Below are 14,612 nucleotides of genomic sequence, written 5' to 3' on the forward strand. Positions count from 1 at the left end.
ATAATCTCTTACAGGAGGGTTGGTTTTAGAAACTGAATTACAAAATGTACTCAATCTAATGATTACTGTACTATATATTTAAGAATGCATTGGAAGGTCATTTCCAAACCAGTTTTACAGTCTCTTCTTTCTCCATCTCTAAATGCTATGTCTCCAAAACTGAACTTTGTCTTTATTTCTGAGCTGTGACTACACTAACCTCCCTACTGCATTTTTTTTTTATCCCTTTGCCTAGTTCTGTTTATAGCTATCCTGGCTGACATGGTGGTAAAAATGCCAGCAGCCTTATCCATGCAGGAGCTTCCAGTGTTACAGTTGATAAAGTTGTGCTGGTATTAGCACAGGTGAGAATTTTAAAGTAGGAACAGAAAGGCTAGTGTAGTAAAGGCCCTAAAATCACAACATGGAAACAGGGCCGTGTGTGTATGTATATATATATATCGAGAGAGAGAGAGAGAGACCAACTGGCCGACCGACCAACCTACCTGTCTTCCCTCCCATGTCCATAGCCTTTAGGAAGACCTAAATCCTGTATTAACACTTCTACATCTTGCTTGTTTTTAACTGTTCTTTGTTATGTTTTAATGATTGTTAATCAGTCAGATGTCTGCCTGAAGGCGCTACAGCAGCATAACTGATTTGATTGTATTAGAACCTTGCATATAAGTTGCCTACATTTTCTACACTACTCTCACAGCTCTCTTGGTAGACTTGGCTGTCTGTATTGTATCAAGCAGTGAAAAGTGTTCTTGAGTGATTCTTAACTGATTTTCCCTGGCAAGACAGAGGCTTGTTGACACCTTAGTGTTGCTTTGGTAAAAATATGGATCTCTGTGTCTAGGATAAGCAGCAGGACAAGGAATGGGTGGGATATTTTCACAATTTGCCAGATTCACTGACTTCACTGCTGGTGCTGCTGACTACTGCAAATAACCCTGACGGTGAGCAATCCATTCCAAAGTCATTCTCATCTCCTCTCTCCTATTAACAATATAAAATAGTTGATGGAATGGATTCCATTGCTCTCCTTAATTTACTGCCTGACCACTATCAAATGATCCTAAATATTCGTACTATTCTTCCGTATAATGGCTCCTTCTGCAGTTAGTGAGGAAACTGCATGGACTGCTCCAAATTTGTGTCCTTTTTAACTCTTTAAAGCCTTTAAAGATTTCTCCAACTTCTGCCCCCATTGAAACAATTTAAACTGTCATAATTTCATTGATTTAAGCTATGACATTTACCCCAGATAATCTGTCCCTTGGTCTCCACCGATACTAGATCAGGATTTTAAGTGTTTGTTTCTTTCAGACACAACGTTACTAACTCCCAGTTGTTTTAAAACTTTTATACAGTGATGATTCCTGCATATTCTAAGAATCGAGCCTATTCTATCTTCTTCATACTCTTCACTGTGTTGGGTAAGTCACCTGTTCTCTTCAGTAACTTCGGGTTTGTACACACTACCACTTACGTTGGTATAACTTATGTCGCTCAGCGGTGTGAATAAGTGACATAAGTTACATTGAGCTAAGTGCTGATATGGACAGCGCTATATCGGCATGAGAGCTTCTCCCGCTGACATAGCTAACGTCTCTCATGGAGGTGATTTTTATTAGAGCTCTCCCCTCGGCAAAGAGCATCTTCACCAGACATGCTACAGTGGCACAGCTGCAGCACTTCTAGTGTAGACTAGCCTGTAGAGTGCTAAGTTACTCGTTAATCATTTTACCACACCTTGACAGAGGAACCTTAGAATTGGAGTTTGGAAAAGCTGTTGTTTTAATTTTTTTCTGGGATTTATAACCACAATAGTCTTTCTTTGTGTTTCTTTTTACTTAAACGCTGCAGTTTTATTTACCTCTCTGAAGTATCTTGAAGTATAGTTTTCATGAAAGATGTTTACAGCAATTTTACTCATTTTTAGGTAGGTTAGTCCATGACCAGTTGTTAGTTCAAACTTATGTAGAACCATACATACAAACTATTGGCAAATTGTATTAGTTGGGCTGGTGGGGAGGGCAAGAATCAGATATTTGTTGTGAGGAAGCTAATTGTGTTGAATTTTAGATTCACTTTACCAGTTTACTGTGCAACATACACAAACGTTGTAATTTAATTCTTATTTTTTTCTATCAAAGTTTTAAGATGTACAGTTCTATTCAGTTGAAAAGTCTTCATTAGTTTCTGCATTTACAAATACTTCTGTTTTAAAACCTGACTTCCTGTTATAGCTCTGCTTATTACTTAAGGAATATACTTGAGTGAACTATAGAAATGTTAAGTTTGATTTCTCTCTTAGTGGCTATTGTAAAAGTGTTGTTGTAGGTCCTGTTTTATGAGTTAGCAATATTCGAATTCTATAGGACTGTTATTTCACCAAAAATGACTCTGTCTAGGTCCAAATTATTCATTGTGTGGCTTAGTCAGGCAAACATGATATGATTCAAAGAAAGTGAACTAAATGTCCAGCGGATCTCACTATATGTATTTCTTTTCTTTAAGGAAACTTGTTTCTGATGAACTTGCTGACAGCGATAATATACAATCAGTTTCGAGGATACCTTCTGGTGAGTAAAACATGCCTTTTTTGTGTGCTGATATGTGCTAATCACGCTATTGGTGAGCCATAAACATACAGCTTCTCAAGATAACTCTAAGTCTGAAATGCATGGGAGTGGAGTTTGAAATTACCTTGTATTGTCAAAGCGGCACAACCTCTTTGATTGGGGACACAGTTACAATAGTATAAAGGCGTTTATACTAGTATACCTTCTTCCTGTATGGGAAGTGGAGTAAGCTATAACCCAGTTTAATTGTGTTCTTGCACTAGAATTTGTACTGATTTAACTATTGTAAAAAATCTACACCCCAACCAAAATAGCTATATCAGAACAAAAACTATGTGGCTCAGGCCTAGGTGTATTACTGTTTATGGTACCTAGCACAATAGGTCCCATCTCTCGGTTGGGGCATTTAGGTGCTATTTTAATAGATAAAAATAACAATAATAAAAAAATCACTGTTATATATTCCTCCTGCATGGTACAGCATGTGAAATCCTCAAGTCAGAAGTGGTGACTGGTCCTCGCTACAAATCGTGTTGCTATAACTTCTGCCTGTAAAAAGAACCTTTTCTCTCTGTTTCATTTTTATTTTATGCTTAGACCGTATTGTGGCATGTGCTGTAATTTTTTAAAGTGCAAACCACTGAACTTGCTGCAGAACTTGAGTTCTGTGGAAGTGACTAGCCAGTAAATTAGAAGGAGACATTACTTTGGCTTGTTGCTGAATCTTCATTCCCCCTTTGCTACCATTTATTCATTTGGGTGGGGGAGGTGTTAAAGCAAGTTACTGCCTGAGCTGCAGATATATCCATGGATACTTAAATTCAAATAAAAGGAGTCTATGACATATAAAGAATCAGTTGTACACTTTAACTCCTCTGCCCCACAGTACTTGAGTACCTTTCAGTAGTGCATTAAGCAACGTGGGGATTGTTCTCTCTTATCCTCTCCTCTAGGAGAGAGTTGTGTGTTCAGTGTAGTGCTTTGTTTTGGTTTGCTTTAAAATGTACATGCTGCTCAGTGTTTATATTGGAGAAGGCAGGTCAAAGAAACATACCTTGCCCATGGAGCAGGAGATAGTGAGACTTGTAATGGTCCTTAGCTCCTGGGGGAGTTTGTTGCACAGTCTTGGACTGACCGCTGAGCATGCTTTGTCTCCTGCCCAGATGAGCTTTACCTTATGTGTGTCACTGTTGCCCTCCACTGGAGGTGAGCTTGGATCGCTTCAGCAGGAAGTGCTATGAGTGCTACTTCAGAAATGAAAAATCCTGAAACAGTGGATACAGGAAGAGGTTAACACTATAAAGGAATGAATCCCACAGCATTTGACATGTTAGTGTCCCTGATTTTTGAGTCTCTTGCACATTGTACCACATCTGGTCCTTGGTAGGCTGAGAGAGAGCTATGGGTAAGAGTGAGTCTGTGAGAGGAATTGGGAAAGGCTCTCCCTCAAACAGGATTGTACATGGGTTTTTACACTCATTGCCTTTCCAGCTGAATAACTTTCAACAGTAAGTGAGGATGCCTGATTTGCAATGTAGGTAGTCTTGGGACTGTTCAACACTGGTGACATTGGAGAGAGAAGTTCTTACCTTATCTTAAAACTAGGACTGTCAAGCGATTAAAAAAATTAATCGCGATTAATCGCACTGTTAATAATAGAATACCATTAATTTAAATATTTTTGGATGTTTTCTACATTTTCAAATATATTGATTTCAATTACAACACAATACAAAGTATACAGTGCTCATTTTATATTTATTTTTATTACAAGTACTTGTACTGTAAAAAAACCAGTATTTTTCAATTCACCTAATACAAGTACTGTGGTGCAGTCGTGAAAGTTGAACTTACAAATGTAGAATTATGTACAAAAAACCTGCATTCAAGAATAAAACAATGTAACACTTCAGAGCCTGCAAGTCCACTCAGTCCTACTTCTTGTTCAGCCAATCACTCAGACAAACAAGTTTTGTTTACATTTGCAGGAGACAATGGTGCCCACTTCTTCTTTACAATGTCATCTGATGTTGCAAGATTTTTACGTGCCAGATGCACTAAAGATTCATATGTCCCTTCATGCTTCAACCACCATTCCAGGGGACATGCATCCATGCTGATGATGGGTTGTGCGTGATGACAGTCCAAAACAGTGTGGACCGACGCATGTTGATTTTCATTATCTGAGTTAGATGCCACCAGCAGAAAGTTGATTTTCTTTTTTGGTGGTTCGGGTTCTGTAGTTTCTGCATTGAAATGTTGCTCTTTTACGACTTCTGAAAGCATGCTCCACACCTCATCCTGCTGAGATTTTGGAAGGCACTTCAGATTCTTAAACCTTGGGTCAAGTGCTGTAGCTATCTTTAGAAATCTCACATTGGTACCTTCTTTGCATTTTGTGAAATCTGCAGTGAAAGTGTTCTTAAAATGAACAGCACATGCTGGGTCATCATCTGAGACTGCTGTAACATGAAATATATGGCAGGATGTGGGTAAAACTGAGCAGGGGACATACAATTCTCCCCCAAGGAGTTCAGTCACAAATTTAATTAACGCGTTGTTTTTTTTTTTTAACGGTCGTCATCAGCATGGAAGCATGTCCTCTGGAATGGTACCCAAAACATGAAGGGGTATACGAATCTTTATCATATCTGGCACATAAGTACCTTGTAGTGCCAGCTACAGAAGTGCCATGCAAATGCCTGTTCTCACTTTCTGATGACTTCATAAGTAAGAAGACGGCAGCATTATCTTCTGTAAATGTAAACAAACTTGTTTGTTTTAGTGATTGGCTGAATAAGAGGTAGGACTTAGTGGACTTGTAGGCTCTGAAGTTTTACATTGTTTTGTTTTTGAGTGCAGTTATGTAACAAAAAAAAATTTACATTTGTAAGTTCTTTCGTGACAGAGATTGCACTACAGTACTCATATGAGGTGAACTGAAAAATACTATTCCTTTTATCATTTTTACAGTGAAAATATTTGTAATAAAAAATAATACACACTTTGATTTCAGGTGCAACACAGAATACAATATATATTAAAATGTAGAAAAGCATCCAAAGTATTTAATAAATTTCAATTGGCATTCTATTATTTAACAGTGCGATTTAAAACTGCGATGAATCGCAATTAATTTTTTTGAGTTAATCGCGTGAGTTAGCTGCAATTAATCTACAGCCCTATTTAAAACTGCTACCACCACCTTCTTGAGCATAGATCTTGGAAGATGGGTTTTCCAGTGTCTCTGAATTAACCTGGGTTCTTGCTTTCGTTACCATAGAAGAGCTTTTCCTGGGACTGATTTATTGTATTTTGATGTATATTACTCTTTTAGGGGGAAAGAGGCTGCCAATTCTAGGCCATTAATTAAGAATACTCTGAGTGGGCACTGTGGGGTTGAGGAGAAGGAAGAATGAACAAGAAATCACAGGCTGGAAGTGACTAAGATCAGTTCTTGGAATCTCCCACAGCATTCATTCTGCTTCCTCTTTCCCCTACCCACCCTCTCAGTTATTTTTCTTTATAACTGCAGGAGGAGCTCCCATGTGAGGTGAGTGCCTCTTTATATGAGGTGGTTGAGTGGGCCATTGTATTGCCCATGCTTCCTCGATATTTCTTCCTCAGATCATGATCTCTCCTCCCATAGGCACAATCCTATCATTTAGACATAGCCCTGCTGAATTCTTCCTGGAGCTCAGAAGTGCACAGTGGGAATGTTTCTGCTTCTTTGCCCCTTGTGGAGTGCAGTATACTCCCTGCGATACCCCGCTCACTCCAGGAACCTGTACAGAGGGGATATTGCTCCCAGGCTCCCACACCCCTTTGGAGGCAATGTGCGCTCTTTGGGGTGCAATCTTGGACTTTCCGTGCGGGAAGGGGTCTGTGAATGTGACAGATACAAAAAGTGGGGAAATACCATGCATATTCCTTTCCTGCTCACCACTCCCCACCTGTCGCAGTTTGGCCTGCAGAAAGATAGTGGAGAAATGCACGCACTGACCGTGATGGTCACTCGTGTGAAAAAGTCTTATGTAAAAAAGTACAGATAAGACAAAAATGGCTGGGGGCCTGCTTTTTGTGGGATCTTAACTGACCCTGCTCTTCTACATGGATGGTGGTGCACATTTATGCTTTTGGATACTCTAATACCACTCATCACCTGCACATTCTGGGGTTAGTTCCTCCAAAAGTGTGCTCACACTAATGGAGGCCAGGGCTTGAAAATCAGGCCCTGGATTTTTATGTGAACTCAGACGGTCCCCCATTTTCTCTCCCTTTTACTTTTACTGCCCTATCCCAAGGAAGAGGGGGTAGGAAATCTCCAAAACCACCCATGATTTCTGGGGATGCCAGAAGGCCAGTGTGTTTTCTGGCCAGAAGTCTTGGTCCTGTAGGGAGATTGGGTGGCATTCTTCTCCTCTGTACCCTGTCTTCTTGCTCTCTCCTAGCAATAGCAGGACTCGTATGTCGTCTTACTCTCTCCTAACAATATGTCTTCTCTTGGACTCCACTGATCTCAGCCTCTGAAACTTTTTAAAGTTACTCTTTCAACTGCAGAGCAAATATACAGTCTGTCCCTGTAGATGGACTGCTGGTGGCTAGTGGTGGGGGAATTGGCAGAGAGTGGGTGACCTGCCCTTCCTGAAACCCTTAACTGAACTGAAATGGCTCTTGTTGAGGCTTGCAGTTTGCTTTGGTTTGATATGGGCTATGACTCAGGCCACTCTTCACTTCAGCTACATGAGTTGCCTCTGTAATAGCTACTGAAAGGTAACTTCTCTCCTCTGTGTTGTTTTCACTGTGTAGAAATCGGTTCAGTCCTCGCTCTTGAGGAGACGTTTAGGAATCCGGGCTGCATTCGAAGTCCTGTGCTCCCTGAAAGAGCGTCCTGTCAGTACAAATGAGTAAGTGAAGAATGCCACAGTGGATGTTGCTGTCAGGGAAGAGAGCAATATTTTTCCTCCAGTTGTGCCTGTTACTGCTCCATCTGTTTATTTAATGGGTTGGTTTTCCTGCTGCCTCCTCTCCCGCCCCCTATTATATTATAGCCATATCATTTAAACACAGTTCTGAGGCTCTCATTTGTGTCTGTATTACAGGTGGGGGAGGATGGAAGCTGGTTCTTGCTTTCACACCTAATCCTCCATATCTGTTGTAATTGCTTTAACAAATAAGCACTGGGCTGGAGTTAAGAGCAGCAGTTTGATGGTGCCTTCATGAGAGGCAGGAGAGACAGATTATGTTTCAGGATGTCTGTCAGAGTTAATTGTCTTTTTTTTTTTTTAATTTTATTTTTAAACAGATTGTGTGTCAATGCTAATACCTTACTACAAGTGCTTCAAAAAGTTGAAATGGATTTTTGCTGCAAGCAAGCCATCTTGAGGGTAGGAATCTGATTTTGTTTGATTACATTCATGTCTGTGCTTGTTAAAGATTCTGGCCTGATAGCCCTGGAGACTGAAGTCTTCTGTTTAACCACAGAGCAGGTCTGAGAATGGTCACATCAACAGAAGCTTCTTCCCACTGCCCTGCCAATATCGGAATCCCCTCTGAGTGTGAGAGCAGAGGTCAGGTCAGGCTGCAAGACCATTTATTTCTTGGCCTTCTTGCTGAAACTCTGAATGGTGTTGTGGAAACGGTCCAGCCTGCTCTCAGCTGGTCTTGGGCCACCAGACTCATTTCTCTAATAGGTTAGTGAGCAGCTAGTGATAAAAACAACTTTTGGTCACTGCTGGCAAACTCTATTTGAACCAGTGACTGAGGGTAGAAGGTGTCATTTCTCATTACATCCCCCCAGAGCCATTCAGTCACTTCTTAGTATTGGTCTATTTTGTTTTCATGAAACATTTTTGTTGCAAATTCTTTTTTTAAAACCCTGTCTTATAATATCAGTTTTTTAGGATTTTATAATGGAAAAGGGCAGCTGTGTAAAAATGGTAACTAGACCAGTTGAGCAGATGATTCTCAGTGTAATGTGGCTCTCAAATCTTCTCTGAAGCCATGACCAGATGTTAGGGTTACTGCAGCGGGGTGGCTACACTGCTCCTAAAACAGAAGGGGTTAAAAGCAGCCCTGGAGAGGGCTGTGGCTGGGGATGGCTGATTGGGGAAGCAGCTGGGCCACGCCCCAGTCAGGCCCCAGCTGGCCTGTATAAAAAGGCTGTGAGCCAGAGGCCCAAGGAGTCTCTCTCCAGTCTGGGAGAGAGCAGGGCCTGGCTCCTGCCTGACAGGATACTGAGGGTGGTGCAGTGCTGGGGAAGGAGAAGGCTGAGCAGGGATGCTCCAGGCTGGCAACTCCCCAGGCTGTAGGGCCTGGTCCAAGGCCCATAGAGGTACTGGGAGTTAGAGGAAGGCAACAGGTCTGAACTCCCTTTCCTATGATGAGTGGTCTTTACACTGCAGTCTGCCCCAGGAAGCGGGGGCTTGGTGATGACTGGCAGTAGCCCAGACTGAGGCAAGGTAGGGATAGTGGGTTGGGGGTTCCCCAGGAAGGGGAGACCCAGAGGCAGAGTGTGGGGGTACTGCCAGGGGGCAGAACCCCAGAGAAAGGGGCACCAGGGTCTGTGAGGGACACGGGGGCCAGAGCTGTGCAGATCACCGGCCTGCAGAGGGCGCTCCAGTCTGGAAAAGAGCTAATTCCCAAGGACGACCAGCAGGAGGTGCCGCAGGGGTGAGTCCGCTCCTTTACAGTTATGCACTCTTCAGTGTAGTGGGCAGGGAGGGAGGAGTTAGTGTTGTCTCTCCCATGTGAAGGGACAGAGAAAGCAAAGGTCAGTGAAAGATAATGATGGGTCAGTGAAAGTAATGACACTGTCCTAGTGTCAGACTTGCTCATTTGAATGCCTCAAAGCACATTTTAGCTCTAGGAGAAGAGCAAACCTAGATGTGCTAAACATGGCTTTCTACAGTATTTTCTTCTAGCATTTGAAATGCCCTAAGGAGAACCAGGGCTAAACTATAGGTGATAGCATGCCCATGGTTAGCTCCTTTTTGGCATTAGTAAGGCTTGTTGGAGGCTTAAGTTTAAGCAATGAAGTTGAAAATCTACTCTGTAAAGGCCTGACTTCTGTCACAGTTCAAACGCCATTTTTTAAGAGTGGAAGACGTAAACTCTGATCCAGTGATGGTCTTAACAAACCAGCAGTGCATGTATTCTGTCACAGGCATTGTCACAACATCCTTAACAATGTTACCTGGTAATGCTTTTGTGACTGGGTGCCTGGATGGGCCATGCTGAGAATGGGCAGACTGCAAGAAATAGGGCAGACAATCCCCAGAACTGGTCGTTTATTCTATAATTAGATTCACCAAGCCAGTAACAAAACAGCTTCTGTAACACCACATTGGTTAACAAGAAGCTGTATACAGTCCCCTTTAAGAAGTCCAGCCCTTGGTCCCCATTTAGACAGGCAAGTCTAATATAGTGAGGGTTTACTGAAAGCTTGATTCGCCCTATGTGATGTTCACCAATCCCAAAGGACGGAACACTTATCCCCAGGTCAGTATGAGTCTCAGATCTTATCCAGTATTCACGCAAATGCCAGTCCTTCAGTAACTAAAAGACTAAAGGTTTAAAAATAAAAGGAAAAAGAAAGAAGAGAGTTGCAGTGGTTAAAAGATCAATATACATACAGATATATGTAAAGTCCTTAGGTCAGTTTCATACCAGAGATGGTGAGGCTGCTGAGTTGTAAAAGTCTTTCCAGGGTAAACCTGGAGACCTCAGTCTTATGGCTGAGACCAAGGGCCGCATCCACCCCTCTGCCTACCTCCAGGCCAGGGGTGGGCAAACTACAGCCCATGGGCCGGATCTGGCTGGTGGGATTGCCCCCCGTGGTGCCACGAGCCCCGCGCCGCTCCCTGAAGTGGCCGGAACCATGTCCCTGCGGACCTGGCCGGGGGGGGGGGGGGGGGAGAGGGCTCTCTGTGTGTTGCTGTTGCTTCCAGGCACCCCCCCCCACATCTCCCATTGGCCAGGACCAGGGAACTGCGGCCAATGGGAGCTTCGGGGGAGGTACCTGGAGGAGCGGCAAGAGCAGCACATGGAGCTTCTCCCCCCACCCCCAGGGATGTGGTTCTGGCCGCTTCCTGGAGCGGAGCAGAGTGGAGCTGGGCCAGGGCAGGAAGGGAACCTTCCCTGGCTCCGGTGTGCACCGCTGCCACCCTGGAGCCGCTCTCGGTAAGTGGCGCCAGGCCGGAGCCTGCACCCCGAACCCCTCCTGCACCCTCTACTCCAACTCCCTGCCCTGAGCGCCCTGCCGCACCCTGCACACCTCCTGTACTCCCTGCCCTGAGCGCCCTGCCGCACCCTGCACACCTCCTGTACTCCCTGCCCTGAGCCCCCTGCCGCACCCTGCACACCTCCTGTACTCCCTGCCCTGAGCCCCCTGCCGCACCCTGCACACCTCCTGTACTCCCTGCCCTGAGCCCCCTGCCGCACCCTGCACACCTCCTGTACTCCCTGCCCTGAGCCCCCTGCCGCACCCCTCACCCCTCCTGCATCTCACATCCCAACTCCCTGCCCTTAGCCCCTGCCATACCCTGCACACCACCTGCACCCCCTGGGGGCAGGTAGGGGGCAGAGTTGGGGTGGGGACTTTAGGGAAGAGGTTGAAAGGGGGACAGGAAGGGGTGGGAAGAGGCAGGGCAGGGGCGGGGCCTCATAGAAGGGGTGGAGTGGGGGCGGGGCTGGGGTCAGCGGGGGTGGGGTGTCAGTGATGTGGCCCTCAGGCCAATGCACTAGTCCTCATGTGGCCCTTGTGGTCATTTGAGTTTGAGACCCTTGGCTTAGACCTTCCATGTTAAAGTTTTTTAAGCAGATCTGAGATGGCAGGCGAGCCTCTCCTCACAGCAAGACCTCCCAAGATAGACTAGGCAGTGCAGATTGTTGCTTTGTAGCTAATCTTCTATTCCATAGGCATACACAGGTAAACTAGTTACATATTTCATTCAATTAAGGCAATTAGCTGGTACTTCATCATAGCATAGATAATTCAGTTGAAGACAATATAGATAATATTATTAGTTTCCTGCAGTATAGTAAAACCTCAGTGTTATGAACTCCAGAGTTATGAACTGACAGGTCAGCCACAGGCCTCATTTGGAACTAGAGTTACGCAATCAGGCAGCAGTAGAGACCAAAAAAAAAAAGTAAATACTGTACAGTATTGTGTTACACGTAAACTACTAAACAAATAAAGGGAAAGTTTAAAAAAAAAAAAAGATTTGACAAGGTAAGGAAACTGTTTCTGTGCTTGTTTCATTTAAATTAGGATGGTTAAAAGCAGCATTTTTCTTTTGCATAGTTAAAAGATATATAGCATAGTTAATCTGCTGTATCTTACATCTTTGATCTTAAGGTTAAACTAAACCATCCACATGCATAATATAAAACAAGTAAGACATGAAAGGGAAGTAGCCTCTACAAGCTAATCTGGTGACTTTGTTAAATTTCTTACAATATATAGATAAACAAGTACACTTAGCATCTACCCTTGATTCCCATTACTACAAATGAATGGGCTAATGATTGCCGGTTTAGTACATCTCTTTGAAATTCACATACAAGTAGATTGTCTTGATAACAGTTTAACAAGAGGCGTTGAAATGTAATGGGTCATACCAAGTTGGCTTTTCTGTCAGTGTCACAGCCTTTTCTAGGGACACACTCTTGCAACAGGTATTGCATGTGACATCTTAGGAAAGTACGTTGTATATGAACATATGTGTATTAAACTCTACATAAAACCAAATTAAAGACTCTTGAAGTAGGTTTAGTTAAAGAGCAGCAGGAGCCAGATGTCACAATGAAATGAAATGGAGGTTGTTTTAAAAAAAAAAGTATATATATTTTGTTTCCCTTGGTTGTCCATTCTAGTCTCAGTTACTCAGAGCAGGAGTACGTGGGGGAATATAGGACAGAAGGTATCCATAGTCAACCAACTCATTCAAATGGGAGGTCAGCATCAAAGTCAATCACACTATTGGTTAAGTGTTTTAGACACCTGTGTTTTGAAAGTTCAGAGTTGAAGGCAGTGGTTCTCAACCTGTTTACCATTGCGGGCTGCATATGCAGCTCTCTGTGTGTTATGTGGGATGCATCCAAACAATATATACGCTACCTGTATGGCCCTGAGGATGTCACATGGGCTGCACAGCTGTGTGCTGGTTGGGTCGCAAGCAGGTTGCAGGTTGAGAACTACTGGTCTAAGGCTATGTCTATACTAGAGAGCTTACAGCGGCACAGCTGTACCAGTGTAGCTGCACCACTGTAAGATCTCTAGTGTAGCCGCTCTACGCCAAAGGGAGAGAGCTCTCCTGTTGTCATAATTAATTCACCCCTCAGTGGGGGGCCCCTCCCTACCCCTTCTGTCTGCGGCTCCACTCCTCTTCTGCCTGTGGCCCCGCCAATAGCCCCACCCCTTCTGCCCTCACCACTGCAGTCCCGCAACCCCTTTTGCTCCTTTCTCCCCCCCTCCCCCTCACCCCCGCACTGTGGCCACAAGACCAGAGAAGCTCTGTCCTCACGCCACGGCATGGGGACTGCAGCAGGGAGTGAGAGCTCCTCCAGTCTCAGGGCCGCAGCGGGGGTCTGGGTGCTGGGGCTTCTTCTGCCACCCCCACACCTCCCCGCGCTTCTGCAGGGGACCAGGGTCGGGGTGCTAGGGCTTCTCCCTTCCTGCGCGCCCGGCACTACTGCTGGAGAGCAGGTTGGGCATGGGGGTTTGCCCTGCTGCCCTGCAGCTTCTGACAGGGATGAGGGGGGGAGATGCTGGGGGGGCGGGGACTTCTCCCACTGCCCTGCAGCGTCTGCCGGGGACTGGGTCAGGGGCTGCTGGGGTGGGGAGATTCCAACATCTTGGGGCTTCTGTCAGGGACCAGGTTGGAGGCCAATGGAGGCAGGAGGAGGCTTCCCCCATCCTGTGGCTGCTTCCAGGGACGGGGTTGGGGGCCGCTGGAGTGGAGATTTCTCCATCTTGTAGCTGCTGCCGTGGAGCGGGGTTGGGCTTGGGAGCTTCCTCTTCCCCACCTACTTGGTGGCCAGAGCCCCTGGGCATGGGCGCAGTGGCTAATCCACCACTGCTCCTAATCCAGTGCCTTGCCTACTGGAGCCTGCTGCCTCCCTAAGTACTGATATAGTCTTCAGGCATCTGCCCTCCCTGCAGATCTATTAAACACAGATGTTGATTTGTGTTTCTCTTGTATGTAAAGACAGTTCGGTCATGCCCTCATGGCATACTGTCAGCTGCCCTGTTTCAGAAACTCTTTGATGAACTCGACAAAGATCCTGTTAAACAGGTATGTGCATGACCATTATTTATATAGCACTGTTAATCTGTGCAGTTCTGCACAACAGTAAATAGCAAGCTTTGGCTGTGAAGACATGAAATTGAGCAGACAGTACATATATATGGAGCGGTGAAGAGTCATCGATTACATGGTGTGTTCACTGTGTTATTTGTAAATGGTTTTTATAGTGGCAGATTCCATTGATTTTCAGTCAGATGGTCACTTTTAAAACATTAAATGCATCCCCCCCAAAAAACATATCCAAATAAAAGCCAAACAAAAATGTTTGTAATACTTCTTATCTTTGGAATTCTTAAGTGATTCGACTAAGCAAAATGGGTGTAAATTTTCCTATATTAGAAGATATGATTAGTAATAAGCAAATGGAAGATGATTTGGAGAGAGACTTTGCATTTCCAGCCCTTATAAGAGAGAACAGCTAACTTACAAACAAACTTTTGGGGAAATGTAAACTACCACGTATAAACTTTATGTTTAAGTGACTGGACTGTGCTAGAAGAATTAAACCATTTCACATTTTAAAAAAATAATCTGTCAATAGCATTACATCAAAGAGCATTTATTCAGTCTCCTCAGCAGTTGGTCTCTAGACCAATAAATACACTAGAAAGGAACAGTACTGCAAATTTATAATTATTGTTTCCAGGGAGGATTAACAAGAAGATGAGCAAATGGTGCACCATTTTTGATCATTAGAAATACGTAGGGGAACTAACAAAAAACACACATG

The 14,612-nt window shown here is 44.2% G+C and overlaps 1 protein-coding gene across 4 annotated transcripts in view; it reads left to right on the forward strand.

The window, feature by feature from the left end:
• The window catches only part of TPCN2 (two pore segment channel 2), a 57,620-nt gene that overhangs the window by 20,272 nt on the left and 22,736 nt on the right, over nt 1-14,612 (forward strand). For 3 of the 4 annotated variants that reach the window (XM_073347860.2, XM_078853250.1, XM_073347863.2), the window contains 6 exons: nt 842-941; nt 1,356-1,421; nt 2,506-2,570; nt 7,380-7,477; nt 7,876-7,957; nt 13,784-13,870. In XM_073347860.2, coding sequence (XP_073203961.2) covers nt 842-941; nt 1,356-1,421; nt 2,506-2,570; nt 7,380-7,477; nt 7,876-7,957; nt 13,784-13,870 — 498 coding nt within the window. The remainder of the gene's footprint in view (nt 1-841; nt 942-1,355; nt 1,422-2,505; nt 2,571-7,379; nt 7,478-7,875; nt 7,958-13,783; nt 13,871-14,612) is intronic. The other variant, XM_073347861.2, reaches the window with a different exon arrangement.

The sequence above is a fragment of the Lepidochelys kempii genome, chromosome 6, assembly GCF_965140285.1.
Source record: "Lepidochelys kempii isolate rLepKem1 chromosome 6, rLepKem1.hap1, whole genome shotgun sequence".
NCBI classification, from domain to species: Eukaryota; Metazoa; Chordata; order Testudines; family Cheloniidae; genus Lepidochelys; species Lepidochelys kempii.